Source organism: Camelus ferus, chromosome 3 (genome assembly GCF_009834535.1).
Source record: "Camelus ferus isolate YT-003-E chromosome 3, BCGSAC_Cfer_1.0, whole genome shotgun sequence".
In the NCBI taxonomy this organism is placed as follows: domain Eukaryota; kingdom Metazoa; phylum Chordata; class Mammalia; order Artiodactyla; family Camelidae; genus Camelus; species Camelus ferus.
In genome coordinates, this window is record NC_045698.1 from 96,785,188 (window position 1) to 96,810,199 (window position 25,012).

The window sequence follows — 25,012 nt, forward strand, 5'->3', positions numbered from 1 at the left end:
CATCGGGTGCCCTCGGTTTCCCCAACTGTCAAGTGGCAGACCGTGTTCGGTGATTTCCAGGAGGGCTTCCATTGCACATTCTGCGATCTCGAGAGTCGGATTCTAGTTCCACTTTGCCTCAAGCGGTGAGGCCTCACTTTATCCTACTATAAACCAGAAGGTGGGCCTAGAGCACTTTTCTGGAAGCCCGTTACTTGGAAACACCTGTAGCACTCCTCAGAGGAGCATGCCCAGGACTCTGCAGCACCAGCCAGGGGTGGGGCCTGAGCGGGCAAGAGACTCACCTGTGCTCGGAGCGGTGACTCACCTGCGTTCCCAGCTGGAGGGCTGTTCCAGGAGTCAGCGCTCCTCCTTCCTCTCGGGGGCTCACTCCCAGCCTGAGTATTCACTAGGGGCCTGGGATGAAGTGACTCTAGGGTAAGGGGCCGAGAACGAGAGGTCCTTTTGGGGGTCTGGGCCTGGAGTCGCCAGGCTCCCTTGGTGCGGGGCTCGCCCCCAAAGCAAGGACCGGGAAAGCCGGACGGCAGCGGGAGGCTCCGGGAAGAGCGCTCCGGAGGGAGGTACTGGGAAGGGCGGGCGGGGCCCAGGCCTCAGGGCGGGGGCCGCGGGCAGGGGGCGGGCCCGGGGCGGGGGCGCCAGGCGGCCCATTTCCTCCTCGGAGCCGGACAGGGGAAGACAAAGCGGCGGTCGTCGGCTTCGGGCTTCGGGAATCTTCCTGCGCTTTCTCCGCTCGCCGCAGGTAATTCTCTTCAGGCAGGTGGGGGCCCCTCAGCAGGGCCGAGGGGCTCCTCCGACGGGCGGGGCACGGTTTCCTCCACGACCCCGCCCGGAATCGGGCCCCAGGCCGGCGCCTGTGCGGCCTCCCGCCCGCTTTTCCTGCGGGGCCCCGGGCCTGGGCCCAGGTCCTGGGCTCTGGTCGGGCAGGCGGGGCCGGCGCTTCCTGGCGCTCGGGAAGGTGGGGGGCCGCGGCGGCTGGAGGAGAGTTAGCGGCAGGCCCCGCGCCGCCGCGGCGCTTCCTCTCGGGAAAGTTTCTCTCGGTTTCTAAACTTTGTTCAAGTGGACTCGGTGCGCGCGCCAGCCCCGCGCTGGTCCCCTTCGGCCGCCCTACTTGAGGGAAGAGTCTGCGCGTTGTTCCCGGTGCGAGTGTGTTTGGGAGTTGAGTTTTCCAGTGAAGTCACTGTGGTTTCCGTGGTCGCTCCCCCGCTCCCGAAACTTCCCGGTCAGGTGGACCGAAGTTCGCTGGGTCCGCACCCCGGCATTCCCTGCCCCAGCGAATGTGAAAGTTTGAGTGTCCTTTTCTGACTGGCGGGGAAGGCGCCACGCCCGTGTAGACTTTCGGCGTGTGCCATGTTAACTTTTGTTGTGAAATTACTCAAGACTTCTTGTGCTGGTTAATTGGACTCACTTGGCTCTGATTAGTCCCGGTTTTCACGAGTGGCGTTGGAATATTTTTTGTTGACTTTAAGAAAGTGTGCTTGTGTGAAGCACTTGTTGGGAGAAATGTTGACTGAATGCCTAAGCTTGGCTTGGCAGGAATGGCTTCCCAGTAATGCAGGCGGCAGTTGGCTCAAATCCAGGATTGACACCCTTTTATGTCTTCCTGCGTCTTTGCGATGCTCTTTGTGTTTGTTTTGTACAGAACTTAGAATAATTTAGGAAAGAGTAAGTTATGTTAAGTCTCCGACTAAATTAAAGGCATTTTATATTTATGTTGAAGGAAATGATTACATCATTGTATTGTTGCAACAGGATAGGCATTTCAATGAGGGTATTTTGTTTAGCAGTGATTTTTAAAGATTGTACAGGAGTAGGTAACTTTAAGGAAGTACGAATTTGTAAATCAAATTGATTAGGATGTGTTATTTTGTTTTACAAGAGGAATGGGTGAATAAATTATACATTTTGCCCAGTTATTTACCCTTTTTCACTTCTGTCAAGTTAAAAAATATTTTTTATCCACTTTTGGGGAGGGTGAATAGGTAATTAGATTTATTAATTTAATCATTATTTTTTAATGGAGGTATTGGGGACTTAACCTAAGACCTTGTGCGTGCTAAGCATACACTTTACTACTAAGCTATACCCTTGCCCCCCTATCCACTTTCTTAAGGGCCCGCAGATGATTAAGATGATTAAGAAATGATCTCTGAGCCTAAGAGCTCACAGAGTAACAGGGAAGACACGCACCACAAGTGTAGTACATGTGAGGCCAAGGGCGTTAAGTGCTGTTAACAGTAATGATGAGAAACTTGTCAGTGGGTCAACTGTTAAGTAATAGTAATGGTAAGAGAAACTTGTGGAGGCATGGAGAAGGAGCTGGTAAGTTTTGTTTGGATAAGACCTGAAGGGCTTCCTGGAGGGCATTTGAATTGGGTGAAACAGGAGTAGTGTTTTGTCTGGAGAAAGCATAAAGAGTAAAGGAGTTTGTGCAATTGTGATATAAATCTGTCCTGGTTTTCTTTATATTTTTTGCTCTTGCTTCTCAGTCTTCTTTTTTTTTTCTTTCCCACTCCACTCATATCCAAGATTCTATCCACTGTATCTCAGTCCTTAACACCATTGGTGTGGTATCACCCTCCTTCCATCAGTAACGTATTGTACCATATGGTGACTTAGAGGTTGGAGGTGCCCTGTCCATCCAAGATGAGACTCTCTTCTCTGCATCAGACTTTAAAGTCCAAAACTTGTGCTAAAGCAGAAGTGTCTATTTTGAGTGCAGATGTCTCACCTGGTCACCTTTGCACTAGAGAGCTGCTTTTGGGAGGCTTTTTAAAACTCAATAGGACCAAAATGAGACAACTTTTTCTGGAGACCTAAACCGAATGTGGAGATCAGTGGTAACTGGCAGAGTTCTGGGATGTGAGAAAGTAACAATAGTGTGAAACATGACAGACCGACCTTGGGTTTGGGGGGATGTGTGTGTGTGTACTGGTGAAGATCTGGACAGAGGTAACAGGGTCCTCTGCTTGTGTAAAGTCCTGAGACAGGAAAGAACTCTATGTGTTTAGAGACCTAAGAGAAAGATTGTGTAGCATGAATACTTTTGGAATGTGGAGAAGGCCTCACATGAGATTGCCAGGGAACTCCAGATGACATGTTTGGATTTTATTCTGAGAACTGTAAGAAGCCATTGTAGGAAGTTTCACGATCTGATTTGCTTTTTAAGAGGATCACTCCTGCTAGTGCTTGCAAGACTTGTATTTGTGTACAAGTGGAAGTAGGAAGTTGAGCTGGGAAAATGGTGGGAGTGAAGATGGTGGAGATAAAAGGAGCTATTACGGGGAGAAATGAGATAGGCCTTACATAAGGATTGGATGTAGGGGCCTCGGCTTATCCGAACTCTTGTTTTGTTGTTTCTTCGGTGATACACCTTGCTCCTTCCCCACCCCATACAATTTGTATTCCATCACTTTTACGAGGAGCTCTTACTCATCTCTCAAGACTTACGTTGGCACTTTCTTAGCAGCAAACCCCTTCTCACCAGGTGGGGTATTCCATTGTAGTGTACATCCCTATTTGCCTTTCCTGCTAGAAAGTGAGCCTTGAAGACAGGGACTGATAGCCTTAGCCTGTGTCATTGTACCTGGCCTGGATATTAAAAAAAAAAAAAGATGCATGTTGAATGAAGGAGGAAAAAGGGTCTTTTCTGTCTGGAGCCTAGCTTGTGGGTAGAACTGTGACAGATGAGGCAACAGTCAGTTTGGAGGGTCTTGAATACAAAGTTGCTGTTTTGGGCAAGCTGAGAACTATCTCTATTCCATTCTTACTCTTTCCACCTAGATCTAATCAGATACAATCCTCTCCATCTGGTCTTCCTCTTACATAAATCCCTCTTTCCCCTTCTCTCTGCTTCCACTCTAGATTGTCTTATCTTTGAACTACTGGAACTACTTGTAGTTCTCTGGATAAATTGTTCTGTTGTTGCTTTGGTGCCTTTTTCTTATTTTTTCCTTTGTCTGGAGCACCCTTTTTCTCACCCATCTGACAAACTCATGTATTCTTTAAAACCCACCTTAAATGTCACTGCCTCTGGGTTTTCTCTTGGATCTCAGTGCTTCTTGGGTACCTTGTACATATTCTCTGGTTGCATCTTTCGTGCTGTTTGGTAAATATTTTTATGGATGACTTCCTCTCAGCTGGGGATTTTTTTAGAAGCGGGGTCTAGGCCTCCCCCCCCCCCCCCGATTTTCTCTCTTTAAATTTTTTTTATTGAAGTATAGTCAGTTTACAATGTTGTGTCAGTTTCTGGTGTACAGCACAATTCTTCAATCATATGTGAATGTACATATGTTTGTTTTCATACTTTTTCACCGTAAGCTACTACAAGATATTGAATATATTTCCTTGTGCTGTACAGTATAAACTTGTTTATCTATTTTATGTATACCAGTATCTGCAAATCTCGAACTCCCAGGTTATCCCTTCCCACCTCCCTCCCCCCCGGCAACCACAAGTCTGTATTCTATGTCTGTGAGTCTGCTTCTGTTTTATATATGTTCATTTGTCCTTTTTTTTTTTTTTTTTTTTTAAGATTCCAAATAGGAATGATATATGATATTTTTCTTTCTCTTTCTGGCTTACTTCACTTAGAATGACATTCTCCGGGGCCATCCATGTTGCTGCAAATGTAGACCTTTATTTTTAATAAAACTTTTTAAAGTATACATGTACAAAAATACTCAAATTATAAGAATACCTGAATGAATTATTTAAGTGAACACCATCCATATCCACCATTCAGATCAAGAAATAAAGTTACCAGTACTCTGGAAATCCCTTTTTGTCCCTTTGAAGTCACTACTCACCCCTCTGCTCCCTTCAGTTTTTAATTTGAGGATCTGAAACATTGTTGCTCTATCTATGAGTGTTTGCCAAAGTTAGTTGAATTTCTTACTGTGTTCTTCACTGATCAGTCTTTTACATATAAACAGTACTGTTCTTTGGGGAAATTTACTGCTGTCTTGTTACTGCACTGGTCAGACTCTTAGACTGGCATTCAGTACCTTTTAAGTTCTGGCCCTAACTTACTTTTTCAGCTCTTTTTCTTTTCTTCTTTTTTCTTTTTCCTTTCCTTTCCTTATTTGTTAATTGTTTATTTATCAAGAGAAACTATTCCTTAGCCCAGATAGTCATAGTTTTCATGGTTCAGGAACACAGATTAAGTGACAAATTTCCACTGAATTCAACCCAGAGAAATTCTTTACATTCCAAAATCACTTTGCACTCTGAAATTTACCAACCTTCCTCATCTCCTCAAAATCTTTTATGGATCATATTTCTGTGGAAATCTGCATATGCTTCCTTTTTTGGTTCAGCCACAGAAAACTTACAGAAAGCTGAAACTCTCTGGGATGCAATGAATGCTCCAACAGTATGAAATCGCACATAGTTGGCCAAAAGGCCACACATCTGAGGGTTTGTCAAAGGACTGGAAGCTGTGGTAGTTATTCTCCTTGACAGCTCAACAGCATCCTTCCAGACTGATGGGGAAATGGATCTAGTTTAATCTTCTATTGTAAATTGTTGCTGCGTGTCTCTGCATCTGAAAGGCATTTGTTCTGGAATGCTCCATCCTTCTCTGACACAAATGCTATCCATTTGAAAGCTGATTAATAGGCTTTTTCTATTGCGATATTGATCATTTTTGCTGAAAGTGATCTTTAACTTATCTGAAATTCTGAAATTTCTATTTTGCTTTTTTTCTTTATGAATTTGCCTATTCTAGGTACCTCATGTAAGTGGAATCATACATTTGTCCTTTTATATCTGGCTCATTTCACTTAGCATAATGCCTTTAGCTTCATCCATGTTGTAGCATGTATCAGAAGTTCCTTCCTTTCCCTTTTTTTCTGCACTACAGTGAGCACTTGGTGAGGAAGGAAAACTTCTGGAAATAATTTTTTTAAAATGTGGTCTTTAAAAGGTCATAGCAAACTATTGTCTGGCGGGGTGTTTCCTGCTTTGCTAATTTGTCATTGTCTATTATCCGATGATTTATGAAGATATTCTGCTTGTAGGAGTTTTTAATCTTGTGAGTCTCAGCTGGAGAATTTGAATTTTGTCAGCCATGTAATATATAAGATGACTTATAAAGGATATTTAACTTCTAATGTGATAAAATGTTCATTTATTCTTTCAGTTATGTAGTGCTGGACAGGACATGTTTTTGTTCATATTAAGTTGGTTTAAGAGTAAAACCAGTGGACTAGTTCAGTTATTTACATAGTATTGAGTTGCTGATTTACCTTCCAAAACACTCTTCTAGACTATAACTTCCTTTGCTAGATACTGAGCTCCCTCAGGGCAATCACATTCTTTTGTATCTTTTAGTCTTTTGTAATAACTGACTTATCTAAACCCACAGCAGATACTATTCAATAAATAGTAAATTAATTATGGTAGATATGCTATAAATAGGATTGTACCAGATTGATAGGGGAATGGAGGAGGCCTGGCTTTACATCCGTTTTATTGAAGTTTTTTAAAAAAATGAAACCACTCATTTATATCACCTAGAGATAAACACTATTGACATTTTGTTGTACTTCCTTTGATATTTTTCCTAGGCATGTATATTGACTATAACTTTTATAGAAACTAGATTTTACTTTATTTGCTCTTTTGTAATCTGCTGTCCATTAATCATACTTGAATATCTTCCCTGTTAGTAGTATAAGATTAAGCTTTATTTTATGTACCCCTAAGAAAAAAGAAACACTGCCAAGCTAGGAAATGCCATTAATTGTAAGACATACAGATTATAGAGACCTAACAATGTGAAATATGTATGCTTTAGAACTGATGAAATACGGTTAATCGCACAATGCTAGGATAGGATATTAATAATCCCTTCCTATTCCAGTGTAGCTTCTTTAATCAGTCATCTGTGGACATTTAGTTTGCTTCCCAGAGCTGCTTTAATCTGTAGCTAAATCTTTTACCCATCCGTATTTCTAACAGTGAAATACCTGGGGCAAAATGTTTACTACTCTGAAAAGGAAAAAAAAAGTTAAATATACGTAACAAAACTTACCATTTTAACTTTTTAAGTGTACAGTTCTGTGGCATTAAGCATATTTTCAGTGATGTGCAATCATCATCACTGTCCATTTTCAGAACTTTTCCTTATTCTTAACAGGAACTCTACCCATTAAACAATAATTCCCCATCGTGTCCTCGCCCCAGCCCCTGGTGACTTATGTTTTACTTTTTTTCTTTATGAATTTGCCTATTCTAGGTACATCATATAAGTAGAATCTTATATTTGTCCTTTTGTGTCTGGCTCATTTCACTTAGCATAATGCCTTTGAGGTTCATCCATGTTTTAGCATGTGTCAAGTTTCTTCCGAACCTTTCTTTTTTTTTCTTAATTAAAAAAATTCTGATAAAATACACATAACATTTACTATCATAACCATCTCTAAGTGTACAGTTCAGTTATATTAAGTATATTCATGATGTGAACTCATCACCACTGTGCATCTCGGGAAGTCTTTTAATTTTATAAGATTAAAACTATACTCATTAAACAACAGCTTCCATTACCGCCTTATCCCAGCCCCTGGCAGCCACCATTCTACTTAGTTTCTTTGACTCTTCGAGGTACCTAATTTAAGTGGAATTATGTTGTCTTATTTTGTGACCAGCTTATTTTGTGACTGGCTTATTTCACTTAGCATAATGTCCTCAGGGTTCATCCATGTTGTAGCTTATGTCAGAATTTCCTTTCCTTTTTAAGGCTGAATACTGTTTTATAGGTGTGTGTGTGTGTGTGTGTGTGTGTGTGTGTGTGTGTGTGTGTGTGTGTGTATCCATCCCACAATTTGCTTATCCGTTCATTTGTCAGTGAACACTTGGATTGCTTCCAAGTTTTAGTGACTGTGAGTAATGCTGCTATGAATATGAGTATACAGATATCTTTTTGAGACACTGCTTTCACTACTTTTGGCTATGTACCCAGAAGTAGAATTGCTGGATTATATGGTAAGTTTATTTTTAATTTTTTGAGGAACTGCCATATTGTTGTCCATGGTGGCTGTACCATTTTACATTCCTACCAGCAGGGCACAAGGGCTGTAATTTCTCCACATTCTTGCCAACACTTGTTATTTTCTGTGTTTCTGATAGTAGCCATCCTAATGAATGTGAGGTGGTATCTCATTGTAGTTTTGATGTGCATTCCCCAAATGATTAGTGATATTGAGTGTCTTTTCATATGTTTATTGGCCATATGTATATCTCTGGAGAAATGTCTGTCCAAGGCCTTCACACATCACTGGGCTGTTTGTTTTGGTTCTAGTTCTCTGTATATTCTAGATACTAATCTCTTAGCATATACATGTTTTGCAGACATTTTCTATTGTCTGGGTTGCTTTTTCACTATGTTGATAATGTCCTTTAGTACATGAAAGTTTTTATTTTGATAAAGTCCAATTTACCTGTTTTTTTGTTTTGTTAGCTGTACCTTTGGTGTCATATCTAAGAAATCATTGCCAAATCTAATGTAAAACTTTTGCCCTGTGACTTCTTCCAAGAGTTGTATAGTTTTAGTTCTTATATTTAGATGTTTGATCCATTTTGAGTCAATTTTTTAGGTAAGAGTCCAGCTTCATTCTTTTACATGTGGAGTTCCAGTTTTCTCAGCCACAGTTGTTGAAAAGACTGTCCTTTACTCATTGAATGGTTTTGACACACTTGTTGAAACTTATTTGACTATGAGAGGGTTTGTTTCTGGGCTGTTTTGTTATGTTGAACTGTATTTCTTTCTTTTTTTTTTCTTTCTTTCTTTTTTTGCTAGTACCACACTATTTTGATTATTGCAGCTTTGTAGTAAGTTGGTACCAAATTAGCTCTTGAAGCTAATATTTTGTATGTTTATATTCTTCAGTTTAGTTGTATGTGCATGCTGTTGTGAAAATATAGTGAATTCTTTTAACTTTTCTGTATCTTGATTGCGGAGATTACACAACTGTTCTGAGTTTGTCAAAAGCCATAGAATAGTATACCAGAGTGGATTTTACTGCATGTAAAAAGTGAAAAAACAAACAGATAAAAAAATAAATTCATTCAAAAAATACATGTTTTGCAAGTTTGATCTTCTATATAGAGTTAAATGAATAGTGAAAAACATCAAATCAGTTGTCCTTTCTGTTTTCCCAGCCCAAATCATTTTATTCTTCATGAGTGACTGAAGCCACACTTTTAGAAGTCTTAAAGGAATTTTGGTTATACTGTACATGTTGGAGAATTTAAGTCTTATTAGTACCTTCTGTTTTCTCTTAAGAAAAAAAGTTAAATACAGCAGGCATCAGGGAGTATCTCACAGGCAACAGTTCCTAAAATTTGCCCATGTGCCAGTGTGCTTGCTTCCAGACCATGAGGGTGTTGGTTTTTGTTTGTGTAATGTGGTAGTCCGCTTATCCTCCGATGTTGTAGGCCTGGGCTGAATGGGCTGAACAGTGTAGGGAGGTAGACAGCTTATTTGATTTGCCCTGGCTCATGCAGTTTTGCTCACTTGCAAGAAGACTGCACTTAATTTATCCATTATTGAAAGTTCCAAGTGTGCAGAAATAACCACTCTTCAAAATAAAACTTTAGCATTGCCCCTTCTCTGTTGGAGCCTCTAAATGTTCATTATTTTTCTCTATAGTTTTTTTTTAATAACTGTCAAATTTTCTCTTCTGCATGTGGAAGCATACTCCTGACCTATTTCTAATGGAGCTTGAAATTAGCATGCATTTCTGTTTACTTCTTGATGGAAGTAGGATCATCTTTCAACCCCACTTTTTGATTAGGACATAATTTGTACCTTTTCACTGGCTGCAAGTTTGGAGCAATGCATATAAGGTAAACATAGTTCGAAAGGCAACTTTGAGTGTTATTCTAAGTATTTGTTAAAAAAAAGGATTTGGTCATTTGGAACAAGTATTTTATAAGTAGTGTGATTAGATTTTTAAAATTTCTTGTCATTCCATGTTCCCGCTGTAGTAAAAGAAGAGATAATTGTGGAGGTTATTATAATTTTCATTTGTAAGAATTTTTTAAAAAGACTTTGAGGGCTTTACAGAAAAAAAAATTTATCATTTACATTAAAAAAACTTGGTAATGAATAATTTAATCCAATTTAATTGTATTAAATAACTGATCTGATTCCTTAATTGCATTTAAAAGGTAGTTCTTTCTTGGATTGCTTTGTTTTTGCTATTCCATTTCATTATATCAAGCTGTGGCTTTCCTTCATTTTCTTATTCTGAGTTGCATTATTAAATATTGTTATAAACAAGTGGATCATCAGTTGTATTTTGGAAATGTTTTTTGCTGTGGTTTGTTTTGTTAGTATTAGACATTATGAATTGAAGATGTGAGTTGGGAGCCCAGTTAATTATCAGGTTACATAATCCTGTACTGGTTTATTAGCCAGGTTAGACTGCAGACTGTTCTTGAAACTGAAGGTGCTGCCATAACTCAGAAAATGCATTCAGTGTGGCCCATTTCAAGTGACATGAAGGATAGGAGCCTTTGCTAATAGTCCATTTGTCCTGTGCAGCTCTGATACATGCTTTCTTTCCAAGCAAAAATGCATAGTTACTATTCTCTCATGGTATGTTGAGCATTTCATTATGTTAAATATTTCAGTATTAATCTAGACTCTTAATCATGGTTTGTGAAATATGATAGTGCATTGAATAGGCAGAGCTGAAAGGGTGAGTTACTATTACTGACTAGTCAGTGTTTGTGGGGGTTTTCTATTCCTGGGGATCTGTAAGTTGGCAAAGGTTTCTTATTTGTTACAATTTTATTTTGCTTCCTTGGACCTGGGGTCGTCATGTTCTCAGGAAAGCTCTAGACTGACCTTGAAGGGTATCTTTAGAAACCTGTCATTTTGCACAGAAGTGGCTAAGTGAAATGTGAGCTTGATCCCTTGGGAGGAGTGGAAAAACTGAAGGAAATGGAAGATGGCAATCCTTAAGAGAAATTTAAGCTTCTTTGGGGTTGTTAAGACCAGTGAAAGATGTGATGTTTTCTAAATGTCTTTAAATTAGGTCTAAGGCATTAGTTTGCTATATCTCAATTATAGTCAGAAGGATTCAGTTAAATACAATGCATTTATTAAGTCTGCCTTTCAAAGAAGGTGCTAGGGGAGATGTTAGGAATGTGTAAATCACCACTGCTACAAACCAATGGGATTAGCTTTAGTAATATCGCTAATGGGTAAGAATTGGCAATCTGTACCCATTTTGCTAATCTATATTGGGAGAGAGACATTTGCTAGATGTGTTGCTAAATAAAACTGAAAAACAGCCTAACCAGTTCAGTTAATCATTTATAGAATGTTATTAGGTGAAAGATACCATGCTTAAAAAAGCCATGGTACCTGTGTTCAAAGGAGCTCTCAACTTCGTGGGAGACAGACACACTGATACAGTGCTGTATGGCCAGTGCTATAATAGAGATGCTTGTAAAGTGCTGGGGAACCCAGAAAAGAGGGAACAGCTGTTTCTGTGGAAGCAGAGGACATTTTTCTGAGCCTTGAAGGAAGATGGAAAAGTCTGGCATAGGGCTCTGGGCAGAGGATAGGGGTTTTATAAAGGTCTGAGACTGTCTGGAGAAGAGTTTAGAGTGGAGACAGGTGATGAGTCTGACAGGCTAGTGCGGGTCAGGTTTGTTTGTAGGAGTTTCGGTTCCAACCTGCCTCTAATAGGGAGGCAACCCCAAGTTTTTTTCAGAGGGGAGTTGATTCCATGACAGTGATAACTGGGTGCTGTCTGTAGAATGATTGGAAAGACTCCTAAGAATGGGAAGGGTTAGTAGAGTGAGATGTTTACTAAGATGCAGAGGAGGGGAGGGAAGAGGAGAAAGGGGGGCCTAGAGTCTTTCTAGGGGCAGATTTGCTGGAGCTTTGGTCAGCAGAGGTGAGGAAGGCCACAGGGGTAGTAGATTGGGAGGAAAACTCTTGGCTTGGGGCTTGTGGAGTTTAAGGAACTGAGTTCTCTCTCCAGTTGTGTTTTGGAGTCCTTTAGATTGGGGAAGTACTGCTCTGGTCAGGACAACACATGCTGTCGGCTTTTGGTCTTCACTGGTAACTGTAAGAGGTGGAGCTTGCTCCTTTTTTTTTTTTTTTAAATCTTTTTTTGGAGGAGGGGTGCATTTCAAGATTTCTCAAGTAATTATTATAAACAGTAAGATTAGAATGAGTATTTTTGCAAATATTTTCTCCTATAGGTTGTCTTTTCATTTCATTTATAGTTTTCTCTGCTGTGCAAAAGCTTAAGTTTAATTAGGTCCCATTTATTTATTTTTGCTTTTTTTTTCTATTCCCTTGGTAGACTGCCCTAGGAGAACATTGCTAAGGTTTATTATGTCAGAGAATGTTTTGCCTATGTTTTCTTCTAGGAGGTTTATCATGTCTTAATGTACAAGTCTTTAAGCCATTGGTGTGAAGTAGTATTCTAACTTCGTTGATTTACACGTGGCTGTCCAGGTTTCCCATCACCACTTGCTAAGAGACTGTCTTTCCTCCGCTGTATATTCTTGCCTCCTTTGTCAAAGATTAATCAACTGTAGGTGTGTGGGTAGAATGGGTGTTTTTAAGTTACAAAAGAAAAAGTACATTCTCAGGTTGCAGGACGCCTAAATGCTCAGAGCTTGAGGCTGATGCTGTCAGAACTGCAGGGGGAGAGGGTCTCTGTTCATATCTTTCAATAAAACTGTTGGACTGAAAAAAAAAGAAAAACCCAAACCTCTAATGTCTTAATTTCTCTGCGTATCTTTCAGACTTATCTTCTGCTGTTTCACTATCCTCTGTTTTTCGCTCATGATTGTGGTTCTTATAAGGTGCCAGAGGTCTCTATTCCCTTTGCACAACCTGAAACAGCTGCTCTCCCTCCTGCCTAGTACATCAGATCCTCAGTGAGGATTCCCTGGCCATTGGGGATTCCTTCCTGGGTGCCCCTCTTTGCAGTGATGGGTTACTTTACAACTTTATACTTTCTGTTGTATTTGTAACTGTTTTCCTGTCTAGACTGAGCATTTTCCCCAACTTTTTTTTCCCTGAAAATCTTCAAATATATATAGAGAAGTTTGAAGAGTAATAAGTACAGTGAGCACTTGATTTGTCACTTCATCTAGACAGTTGTTAACATTTTTCAAATTTGCTCCATTGTTCAATATAAACTTTTTTCTGAGATTTGAAAGTAAATTGCAGACACCAGGGTACTTCACTGCTAAGTTTTTTTTAGCATGTAACTCCTAAGAATAAGGACATTGCCCTTAAGTACAATAGCATGCAAGAAAATTTACATTGTTATGGTAACATATGATTCCTTCTAAAGAGTGGTTCAAGAACTGGTGTATGTTCTCCTTAGGAACTTGCAAGAAATGTAGACTCTTATATGGTACCCTGGAACTACTGATTCAGAATTTTCCTTTAAATAAGATTCCCAGAAGTACTGATTTCATGTACAGTCCATATTCATATTAAATTCCAGGAATCAATAAAAATCCTATACTGCATTTAGTTGTCATGTCTCTGTCGTTTTGATTTTCAGTCTTTTTTTTTTTTTAAAGACATTGACACTTTTTAGGCCACTATTGAAGAATGTCTGCAGTTTAGATTTGTCTCATTGTTTCCACTTTTGACAAGAATGCTACATATGTAATGATGTACCTTTCTTGGCATCTCAGCCATTGTCAAGTTGTTCCACTGGTGGTGAGGTTAAATTTAAACACTTGGAATTAAGTGACCTCTGCCAGATTTCTCCATTGTAAAGGCACCTGCACCCATTTCCTTTTGTGCTTAATAATTAACTGCTGTGATGATCCCAAGAATGTAGTAATTGGTCAGTCATTGATTAATGAACGACAGAATAGGTCATCAAAGTGTTTACTACAAGTTTTACAGACAGTTCTTTCTTGTTTTCTCACTCAGTCTGGGTAACTTCCTAGACTCTGGTCAAGTTTAGGCATCTTTTCTCCTGGTTCTCCAAGAAAAGTACAGTCCTTTTCTTCCTGTGGGTTTCTCAGCTGTGAGAGAAGTTTCTCTGCCTTTTAGTCCCATTGTTACAAAACAAAAACCTCTTTTCCTTTTTATTTCTCTTTTCACTTGTGCTTCCAGTCCAGATGCTGGTTTCATCTTTGTTTTTGAGACCAGAGTCATCCAGTTCCTTGTGGAAATAAGAGACTTCCTGTGCATCCATAATCAGTTGTCTGTTATGAGGGCTTAGTGCAGTTTTCTATTAAACACTCTTCCATTGTTAACGGTCTCAGCCATGGGTGGAAGCTAAGTGAACGAACCTAGATACTGAGTTCATACTGCAGTTACTTAAGCAGCTCTGGAGCTTGGTTTTGTTTTTGTTTTTGTTTTTTTTCCTTTACCTGATCTCTTCTCACTTCTTGCTCTATGCTTCAGCCACGTTTGCCACCTTTTCCTCTTAAGTCCTGGGAGATGCTGCCTCATCTCTGTTACCTCTGCCTGCAGTGCTCTTCCTCCAGATAATTCACTTAATTGGCTCTTCCTTGACTTTCAGATTTCAGCTCAAATGTTATCAAGGCAGAAAGGCCCTCGAAGGACCCTACCTAATTTCATTACTGTTACCCTGCCTAATTTATTTCCTAGCACAGATACTGTCTTATATGTTTATTTATGCTATTACCACAGTGAAGTTTCATGAAGGCTGTTTTTTGGTCTTGAATATTGACTTTATGGAGAAGGCACTCAAATATTTGCTGATTGAGCAGCTAAAATGGTTGACTGAACTTTCTTTTTTTAAGGTTTACCTTTTGTCCTTTTCTTGGCATTTTGGTAATCATTGTGTCTCCTGATGTTTGTGGCATGGCAGTACTTTCAATCAGCTGTTCCCTGTGTTTCCCCATTGCTTTTGGTACTCTAGAGAAAGTAAGAAAAGGAATAAAATGAGAGTGATGGTATGTTTTATGATTAAAAATAATTATAATCTTTAAAAAAGTAATAATAAAATAACTATAATAATTATAATCTTTAAAAAATAATAAAGATCTAGCCAGTTGTCATTTTTCTCAGTGATCTATATACTTGGAAGGAGAGTGACTTCTACTGTGTGCCAAAAAAGTGCCTGATACAAAATGTATTTGTATAGCATGAGTTGATTACATACAAATGATGGTTTATGTGATCCAGTACTCTGCAGTAAATCGGAGATTTTTTACTCTGATTATATTTTGGCCCCCAGGTTTGACTAAGGCTCAGCATTTTTTTTTTGAGGGAGGGGGATGATGATATTATACTTGTGATTAGAAAGAGATTGCTTTTTTTTTTTTTTTTTTTTTGCGGTGGCAGGGTAAAGCAAGTTTTGTTTACATGAACCTGTGTTTTATACTTTCTCTTATTCCTCTTGCCCCTCTTCCCCTATCCCCACCTAGTTTACATTTTAGAAGAAAGTGACAGGCTTAGGGGTGGATTTAGTAAAATAGATAGGTATCAGAGTGAGTCTTAATTATAAGGGTTACTTTGTATTTTTGGTCAGTAACTGGGAGATTTGAGAGTTGAGTTTCCAACAGCTGTGTTCTCTAATGCAGATGAAACCTGGCATCCCTATGACTGTACTGAGTAATACACAATCCTGTATCGTTTGTAGTGTGACAGTTACCGTTTCTGTGGGTACTTTTAATTTCTGAATTTCCTGATTTGCATTTAAATGAACCATCCTAACATTGCATTAACTTAACCTTGCTGTTAAAAAAAAATTGGCATTGAGTATCTAGGTAAGGATATTCTAAAGCTTTGGAGCAGACACATTTTAAGAATGATGTAGCTATTCTGTCGTAAATGAACATTTAATGTCTTTGGAGAAGGTTATGTAGCTCTTTGTACGAATGAGGCAGTTTGCCAACAATCAGCTTCCTTGGTTCTGCTGGAACTATGCTTTTATTTTCTGCTTGTTGCTTCTCCATTTCACTTTCTATCATAAAGATAGCTAGTCAAACACCTACATCTCTGCCCCTTTCTGAATTTATAGTGAACTTTTGCTTTATAGACAGGATTGCTATTTATAAGGTAATGAAAACTAAATAACTACAGTTTAACTTTTTATTTAGTTGAACTAAGCATGATCCCTCCTGGAAAAACCTAAGGTTGCTGTAATTCATTAAGGTTGGCTAGCTCTAGTAAGTTTTGTAATAGATCTTGTGAGGGAGTGCTCTGTAACTTAATTGGAAAACTAGAAACTGCCAAGAGTTTAAAAGTTATTTGTTTAGCTACTCTAAACAATACCATTAATTGTAGAGAAGTAGAAGATATGACTAAGACTGAGGCAGGAGCTTTGTCTTGGTAGGCTTGTAAATATTTTAAAACCAGGTTGCATAAATTTAGTTCAGCTAATGCTGTGCTCTGCATAAACCATCTTTGCGTAAAGTACCTTGCCAGCAACTTAAGGCATATAAGGAAGCATAAGCATAGTTATCTTTAAACTTAAAATACAGCTAGGAAGACCACAGGCTAAACCTGGGAATAATTAATTACATTTAATGAAACAATTAAGAGGCCATTGAGAGAAATTTAAATGAAGGGAACACTAGGATTTGAGAGCTAGGAGGATTTGGAGCTTAGAATTTAACCCCTTTCATTTTATCGATGAGAAAACTGGGGATCCAGAAAGGTGAGGTGACTTGCCCAAGGTCAGAGAAAAAGTAAGTGTCAAAGGTGGTTCAAGAGGCCATGTTCTTTCCAGAGAACATGTTTTCATTAGACTTTAAATGTTCTACCTCTACTTTTTGAAATCTTTAGGGTTGGAGTCACCAGAAGTATAACTTGGTTGCATTGTGTAGTTTAATAATGTGCGGTGTCACTCTTGGCAGGGCCTTTGATTAAAGATGCCACACAAGGCAGTCTGCTTCCATCACGGTTATTGAAAGACTTGAAAACACACTGAATGAGTTCTCAATTTTCAAGTGTCGGTATATTTCAAGTTTCTCAATGGAAGTGAGTGATTGAGTCCTTTCCTTTAACACCTTTAGTGGGAGTCTGAGTCTGGTGAATTTTTATGTGGGAGGCTGGAGACCTCAGAGACATTAGTTAAGAGGTTGTAGAGTTCTGGAATGTAGAACTGGAAAGAACTTCAGGGGAGAATCTTGTTCATTGGTTGCAGAGATGATTGTTTGTCCTACACAGAGGGAAACATTTTTGGAACAAGTTGCTATCATTAAAATTGGGAGATTTCACATAAAAATCTGCATGTCTGGGTCTCTTGAAATATCAAATGATCTGCTGACCCTAGGTCTGTGTAGTAAAGATTGCCTGGAGCTGATGGGAGCTGGGCACATGCTTTTCCCATTTACCAGTCCTGGCCCCTCCTAGAGGTCTCCCCAGACCCAGAGAAGTCAGATTATCATTTGCAATTTATTATTATTGTGCTTACACTCTGCCTTTTTTCCAGTTAAGAAGAAATTGAAATTGTTTTGTATCCCAGAGTGTCAAAATTAAGAAAATAACAGACCAAGAAGCCTTTTTTCCCCTGAGAATTAAGAAAAAAAATTATTTTAAACAGCATGTACAAATCATCAGAGGACTCTTGTTCTTTCTCTCAGACAATCTTAATTTTTCTAAAGTCTTTTTTTTTTTTTCTCTGAGTGGCTTAACTCAGGCTTCCCAGGCCCACTTTGGGTAGCTTCCTCACTCTTTGAGTTATCTCCAAACAGCTTTCCTCCTTGACAGCTTTGTAGGAAAGGAAAGGTTGCTTTCTTTGGGAAGCTGGCAACCTCGGGAGAAGATGAATTCATGTCCTAAAGAACCAACTCTCTGCTACCTGTCAGTGGGCAAGAGCTTTTAATAAAAAGGGGAGCTTCAGGGTGTATAGGTGGAGGGGAGGGGTCTACGTGCAGAACCGCACAGTCAACTCTGACAGTCATCTTGAAATTGGTCCTGTGGTGGTCTGATTAGCGTCATCTTGATTTTTAAAGTACAGTTAATCTTTGGTTCCAGGGTTTGTTCACATTTCTTTGAGACCAGTTCTTGAAATTGTGTAAGGTGGAGCAACTTCTGTCATGGCTATACTCTGGCCATCTTGTAGTTAACTTATTCCACCTGGTAGGGGTTTTAGTGTCTATAAAGCAGCTCAAAGGATATGGCTCAGAATATTATCTATAGCCTTTGAGGAGGAACTAAGGATCCTTGACTTTATTTAATAACTAAACTATTACTATTTTGCCCTGTTTGACTGCTTTTCTTTGCTTATCTATTTTTTCATTTCTCTGATTAAATTTATTCTTTGGCTAAGGTTTTTCTACAGACAAGAGTCAAGGTGACAACACTGGGGGAGGTAGGGGAGTCTGTTCCAGAAGGCCCCATAGGGTCCTCCATTACAACTTCCCTGTGGCTTCAGACTTGTCTTTCAGCTCAGGACTCTCATCCTGGCCCCAGTTTTACTTATGAAGAAACTGGGCACAAGTTGTAGATTCTAAAACAATATAAGAGTGCATATGTATGCTGTTTGGACCTTGATTTTCTGGTTTTCAAAAGCCATTAAGTCCTCAGATGAGTTTCTTTCCCCAGACAAGGATTGAGCTAACAGCTTTTCTCTGAGCTCCTTTTAAGAAAGCTTTTTATTTCAAGGAAGAAAAAAAAAAAAGGAAGAGTTTCTTTCTTTGGGAAAGTGAATTGTCATATGTTATACTTGTTTAATAATTAAAACCCAAACATGACCACATGACTAGTTGGAGCTGGCTTCACCTAAGTTATCTCTTGACTCCCTCCCTGTGTAACCTTTGAAAGCTTTTCTGTATTGTGTTGATGCAGTGGCAGTGGAATGCTAGGATACAGGAATGCAGTATCCATGGGACAAATCATTCCTTCTGAAGTGTCTTATCTGTGACATTTGATGACATTTGCTGGAGCTGTTGTCAGCCCTTCAGCAATCTAGCACTCCCATCTCCTAAGGTTGACTGACTTGGGTTGATCAGTTTAGTGGACAAATAACCTTTGAAAAACCAAAGTATAGGCTGTTCATAATATGAATGTAGAGAGCAAATTTGCCCACTTGTGGTGAAACAAATTCCCTGGAAACTGGCATTCTGAGTTGACAGATTAAACAGGTCCAAATTCCTTTTGGCATCCCATCTTCATTGATTCTAGAATTTTTTGATGCTTAGTCTTGGTGAGATGTTAGTTGATGTCTGCACTAATTTTCAGCAGTATCTAAAGGGGCCTACCTATTTGTGCCTCAAGCATGCCTTTATGGGAGAGGATACAAACAGGTATTTTTATATTAAAGTTGTCAGGAGTGGGATAGTACAGACATGTGCAGTTCTACCTTGTCCTGGTCATTATTCTAATATAGAATTTATGTGTTTGATGATGTTTTCTATAGAGAATCTAGAACTATGCTATCTGATAAAATAGTCCTTAGTAGCTATTAAACATTAATTAAAATGAAATAAAATTAAAAAAAATTCTCAGCTATACTACCCACATTTCTTCTATGCTCCCTTTCCCTCCTCCTCCCTTCTCCTCTTTCCCCTCCTCCTCCCTTATCTTCTCTCCTCCTGCCCTTCCCTCTCTCCATGCCTTCTCCCTTCCTATTCCTCATTCTTCCTTTCAGTTTCCCTCTTCCTTGTCTCTCTCCTCCCTCTCTTTTCTTTTCCCCTCCTCTTACTTTCCATTCCACTTTCCATTCTTCTCTGTATGTATACATATATTTAATACATTTTCTGAACCATATGAGAGTAACTTACAGACATCTTTTCTGTTACTTAGAACAAGGACATAACTATAATATAATAATGAGAATTTGAAAATTTAACATTGATACAATACTGTTTATTATTTACTTCAGAATCCTTAATCAAATTTTATCAGTATTTTTCTTCTAGTACAATTTCAATCCAAAATGCCTGTATTTAGTTTTCATGTCTGTTAGCCTCCTTTAATCTGGAAGAATTTCTCAGGCTATTTTTGTTTTTTTCTACCTTGACATTTTTGAAGACTATAGCTGATTATTTTGTAGAGTATCCCTCACTTTGAGTTTGTCTGATGTTTCCTCATGACAAGATTGAGGTTAATGTAATTTTGACAGGAAATACCACAGAAAATGATGTTGTATCCTTCTCAGTGCTTTTTATCAGGAGATACATGATGTTCATTTGTCCCATTATTGGGGATGTTAATTTTCTTTACATGGTTAAGGTGTTGTTTGTCAGGTTTCTCCACTGGAGAGTTACTGTATTCCTCCTCTTTGTAATCAATAAATAATCTGTTGGGAGTTACTGTGAAACTATGTAAATACTCAGTTTCTTAGTAAATTTTCACCTACTTGCTTTAGCATTCTTTCATAATTCTTGCCTGAATATTATTATGATATTTCCTAAATGGTGACTTTTCTAAATGCTATTCCTTCTATATTTATTAGTTGATTTTCTATTAGAGAAGAAATTTTCCTTCTCTTTTATTCATATTAGCATAGAACTTATTCAGTGGATCATAGTTTGTTTAATCTTCACAGAAGCTCTCTAAAGGTAATGATAGTCTTTTTTTTTTTTTTCTTTTAAGTAAATGATAATCTTATTTTATAAATGAGGGAACAAGTTTAGAGCGGTTAAGTGATGATCAAGCATGCCTTTTGATTATATTGTCCTTATAGTTTGTAAAATAAAGATTCTACTTTTTTATTACACAGGTATTTAGAAAGTTATTTTTATAATTTTATAATATCAGAAAATATAGTTAAAAAAAAAGAACATTACCACTCATCCCTAACTCTTAAAGGTAATATTGTTGTTAATATTTTCATTTATATATGCTCCTGCAGTTATACTTCATATTGTTTTAGAAATCCCCTTTCCATATTCAGTAGTATTTTTTTTAACGTTTTCTCATAAACCTCTACAACATTTCTCCCATTCTTAAAATGAGAAATTTCAGATATACACTCACCCATACATATGTCCTTGATCTAGGTTTAACAGTTATGAGTTTTTTTTCATAATTCCTTGATCTCTCTGTTTATGTGTTTGTACTTTTGCTAAATTTGAAAGTTGCGGTCATCTTGACATTTCACCCCTGAATATTTCACCATGTGTCTCCTAAAAGTAGTCATTTTTCTACATAGCCACATTTTCATTATCACACCTGTGAAACTGAGCAGTAATTCCATAATATCATCTAATATTTAGTATTAAAATTTTGCCAGTTTTCCTACAGATCTCTTAATAGTTGTTTGTTTCAAACCAGGATCCAAACAAGGTACATGTATTGCATTAGTTTCTTTTGTCTCCTTAGTCTTTTAGTCTAGAATACCCCCACCCCCACCAGCTGCCTGCTTTTTGAAAAGTTAAGGCCACATTGTCCTGTAGAATGCCTTACATTCTGGATTTGTCTGTTTCCTCATGGTGTTACTTAACCTGTTCTCTCTGTATCCCCTATAAACTTCTATACATCATATAAACTTGAAATTCAGTCTAGGTTTAGGGTTTCTTAACCTGCACTGAATTTGGATTGGAAAAGTTTTGTCTTTGTTACTATTAACAGGAATATAGTGTTTCCTTCTATTAATGTAGAAAACAAACTCCAGTTTTCAACTGAACCTGTAACTTTGTTCCATCAGTAGGAATCTCAGTGCTTTTCATGTATGCCGTGATTATATCTTGAAAAAAGTGAATGTTCATTATTACTTTGAAGTAGTTATCAGACTTCTTGACATGTTATTTAGTATGTTAATAAAGAGCATGTATATTAACTGCATCGCACATTTGTTTGTAAAGTACTTTGATAACTAATTTTCAGTATTCGTGTTTTATTTGTAATTATTTGAATTATAATTCATGCATCTTAAAAAGCATTCTGAGAAAGGATCTATAGCTGCACTGTGCAATCAATATAGAAGCCATTAGCTACATGTGGCTATTGAGTGCTTGAAATGTGGCTTTTCTGAATTTAAATGAGCCTTAAAACACATCTCAGATTTTCAATGCTTAGTACTTATGTAAAACATCTCTAATAGAAAAAAATACTGATTACATATTGAAATAATATTTTGGATATACTATTTTAAATAAAATATATTGTTGAAATTAATTTCATCAGTTTATCTTTACTTTTTTAACGTAACTACTAGAAAATAATTATATAGGTGGCTTGTATTGTTTCTGTTGGACAACATTGGTCGATAGGGTGTAGTAGACTGCTAAAGGGGTCCATGGCATTGAGAAAGATTAAGAATCCCTATGCAGAGGCTTCATTAGACTCAGGTTAAACATTTAATTTTAACTTTGCTGTTGCACAACTAACTTTGCTCAGTTTATAGTAATACCGAGGCTCATGAAAAACACATTTAAAACGTTTTTTCCATCAATACTTTTTAGGGAGTGTAGAGCACTTCATATTTCATCATATTAGGCATATAATATCAGAGCTTCATTATTAGAAATGTTAAATTTAGTTATTTAAGGGGGTGACCATTAGATCTCAGCCTTGTAAAGGTTTAGCCTGCCCCCCTTGTAATTAGTAAGTAACCAACCTGTCAGGTGATACTTTGGCACCTTACAAATATGCTGTTTTCTAATAAATAACCTGTCACCTAATGGTGTTAATGTCCATGGGTAATCCTTGCCTCAGTCAGTTATTACACTGGTATTTACAAATGGTCATTTTCTAATTCTATTCTACATTCATGGTAAAGAAATTCCTTTCCTACTCCCTTTCTTTTCTTGTGAGGATCCCTATGGTCATAGGCTATCTGTCTGTCTAATACATAGTTACAGTCATCAGTTATTCTTCTTTACTGAACTTGGAGCCCTTGGTTCTTGTATCTTTTTGATATGATCTTGTTAGTCTCTGTGCTTTTCCTTGCTTTCTGCACAATAGTATATATCAGACCTGGAATAAGCCCCACCCATTTTTTTTCCCCTGAAGGAAATAATATTTAGTAGAAATAAAGATGGGCAGTGAGAACACTGTTTAGTGTTTTTTCTAAATTTTGTCAACATTGTTTTTTAAGAGCAGCATAGTATCCCATTGTGTGGTTGGTTATGTGATTTATTCAGTGATCTGTTGTTTGAAATTTAGTTTACAGTTTTTAATAATTGTGTACAGTGCTGTTGGGAATGTCGTTGTATCCAAGTTTTTACACATACCTTAATTTCTCCTTTAGAATAAGAATCAAGAAGTAGAATTTCTCCTTCATAAGAATGTACCCTTTAAAGAAAGGTTTTATATTTCTATCAACAGTTTGTTGTCTGGAAATTTTATGTTACTGTTTACCTCAACGACACACTTCTGTTTTTCTTTTTTTTTTCTTTAAGGCACTACTTATAGAAGCAAACACCAGCTGCTTGGTATTTTGGTTGAAGTCTTTCCCCTTACTCTTACAGCCTCTGTCTAATGGAAGTTTACCTTGACACTGATACAGTGATATTTGACTAAGTGCAACTGGAAATTGCTTCTGGCTATCAGTGATAATAGCTGTAGGTACAGAAGGCAGCCGACCTTAAGCATTATGTTTCAATATAGTACGACAAGATGTTCCCTAAGAATCCATCAAAAAATGAAGTGGAGTGTATACCTTTTAGAAATATTGTACTATAAATGTTGTGGAGGAAGAAAAACTAGGATCTTCTGTATTAGCCTTCATTCACTTTACCTTTTCAGTGCTGATTCTAAGTCAGTATGGAAAAACTGGGGGTGACAGTTTCTTGGTTCTAGGGAAGTCCAAAGGGAAAAGCTCAATGTGCTTGGGAATGCCCTCTTGTAACACCCCTAATGTTTATAAACTCAAAATCTTAAGTATAAGCGGTTGTAAGAATTATTAGTCCCTAATGTGTAGGCTAGTAAGAATTTTTTATCTTGTGGTGAATGTCACTTTCCTAGTATTAACGTCCTTAACTAGGAGAAGATTTGTTATGTATTAGCATGTTTGTGTTTGATATTTGCCTGACGAGGTTTTTGTTTCCTTTCAGAAATGACTGCTGTCCACGCAGGCAACATAAACTTCAAATGGGATCCCAAAAGTTTAGAGATCAGGACTTTGGCAGTTGAAAGACTGTTGGAGCCTCTTGTTACCCAGGTAAGAATCTACAAACAAATGCATAGTTGTTGTAACATGGTTCCATAGCAATAGGCCTGGGTAACAAACACAGGGCAAGGTTATTTAGTTCAAAGCCTTCATTTGAGTGGTTGAGTTTAGGCTGATAGTAATTAGACAGTTTAGCTCCACTAATAATTAAATTTTGATGCATGGATTCATTTAACTCTTTAGAAACATAGTTGCTGCCATTTTTTTCAGTCTTATTGGCCATAATAGGAGCCAGTGGTATGTAGTGCAACTTTCCAAATGTTTGCACTTTGTAGATGTTTTTTTGGTATCACTCTTTGCTTGGAAGCTATTTCTAAGAAAGATGGGGTATGGAGCCTTGACTGTTAAGTCTCTTCACTCTGCTTAACACACCTTTGATTGTCTAGGATCTATTAGCAGGTCGTTTAATTTGAGGAGGTAGGTTTGGAATGTTCTGTTACTAGCACAGATATCACAATGTGATAACATTTTATTAACCGTTAGCAACTAGCTATGCACTTTCAGTGTTTTGGCACATTTTACACTTGTGTGTGTGTATGTGTGAGAGTGTGTAAGAAAATGAGATGTAGCGGCATGTGCTTTCTTCTTAAAAAAACTCCATTCCAGCTCATAAATATAATCTAGTATTATAAATAAGTAGGAGTGTGTACTAAGACTCAGGAATATTTACTTTCTTGGAGCCTAGCTACTGCAGCTCTTTTGAGGGGTCAGGAGGTCTTTTGAGGGGCAAATTACCCTAATCACAAATCTTTAGTTATCTTCAACCTACAGATCATCTGGTAGTATTAATGGTTAATGTCTGGGACTTAAACGCCATCACGGTAGGCTGCTTTGAGCAGTTGTTCGTTTCTTTACTGAGGGCCTTTCCTAATTAATTGCTGAGATTTGTGTGAATAAACTGTGAAAAGATTTCAGAAGCAAGTTCTCCTAAAACATTTTGCACTGGTTGAAAACATTGAAAAATGTAACCTCCAGGC

General features: G+C 38.1%; 1 protein-coding gene across 1 annotated transcript in view; it reads left to right on the forward strand.

Moving 5' to 3' along the window:
• The first annotated feature begins 620 nt into the window (after positions 1-620).
• Positions 621-25,012, forward strand: part of CTNNA1 (catenin alpha 1) — a 154,203-nt gene continuing 129,811 nt past the window's right edge. Inside the window, exons 1-2 of the mRNA XM_032476845.1 lie at positions 621-739; positions 23,920-24,026. Of these exons, the coding sequence (XP_032332736.1) occupies positions 23,922-24,026 (105 nt within the window). The 5' untranslated portion in view covers positions 621-739; positions 23,920-23,921. The remainder of the gene's footprint in view (positions 740-23,919; positions 24,027-25,012) is intronic.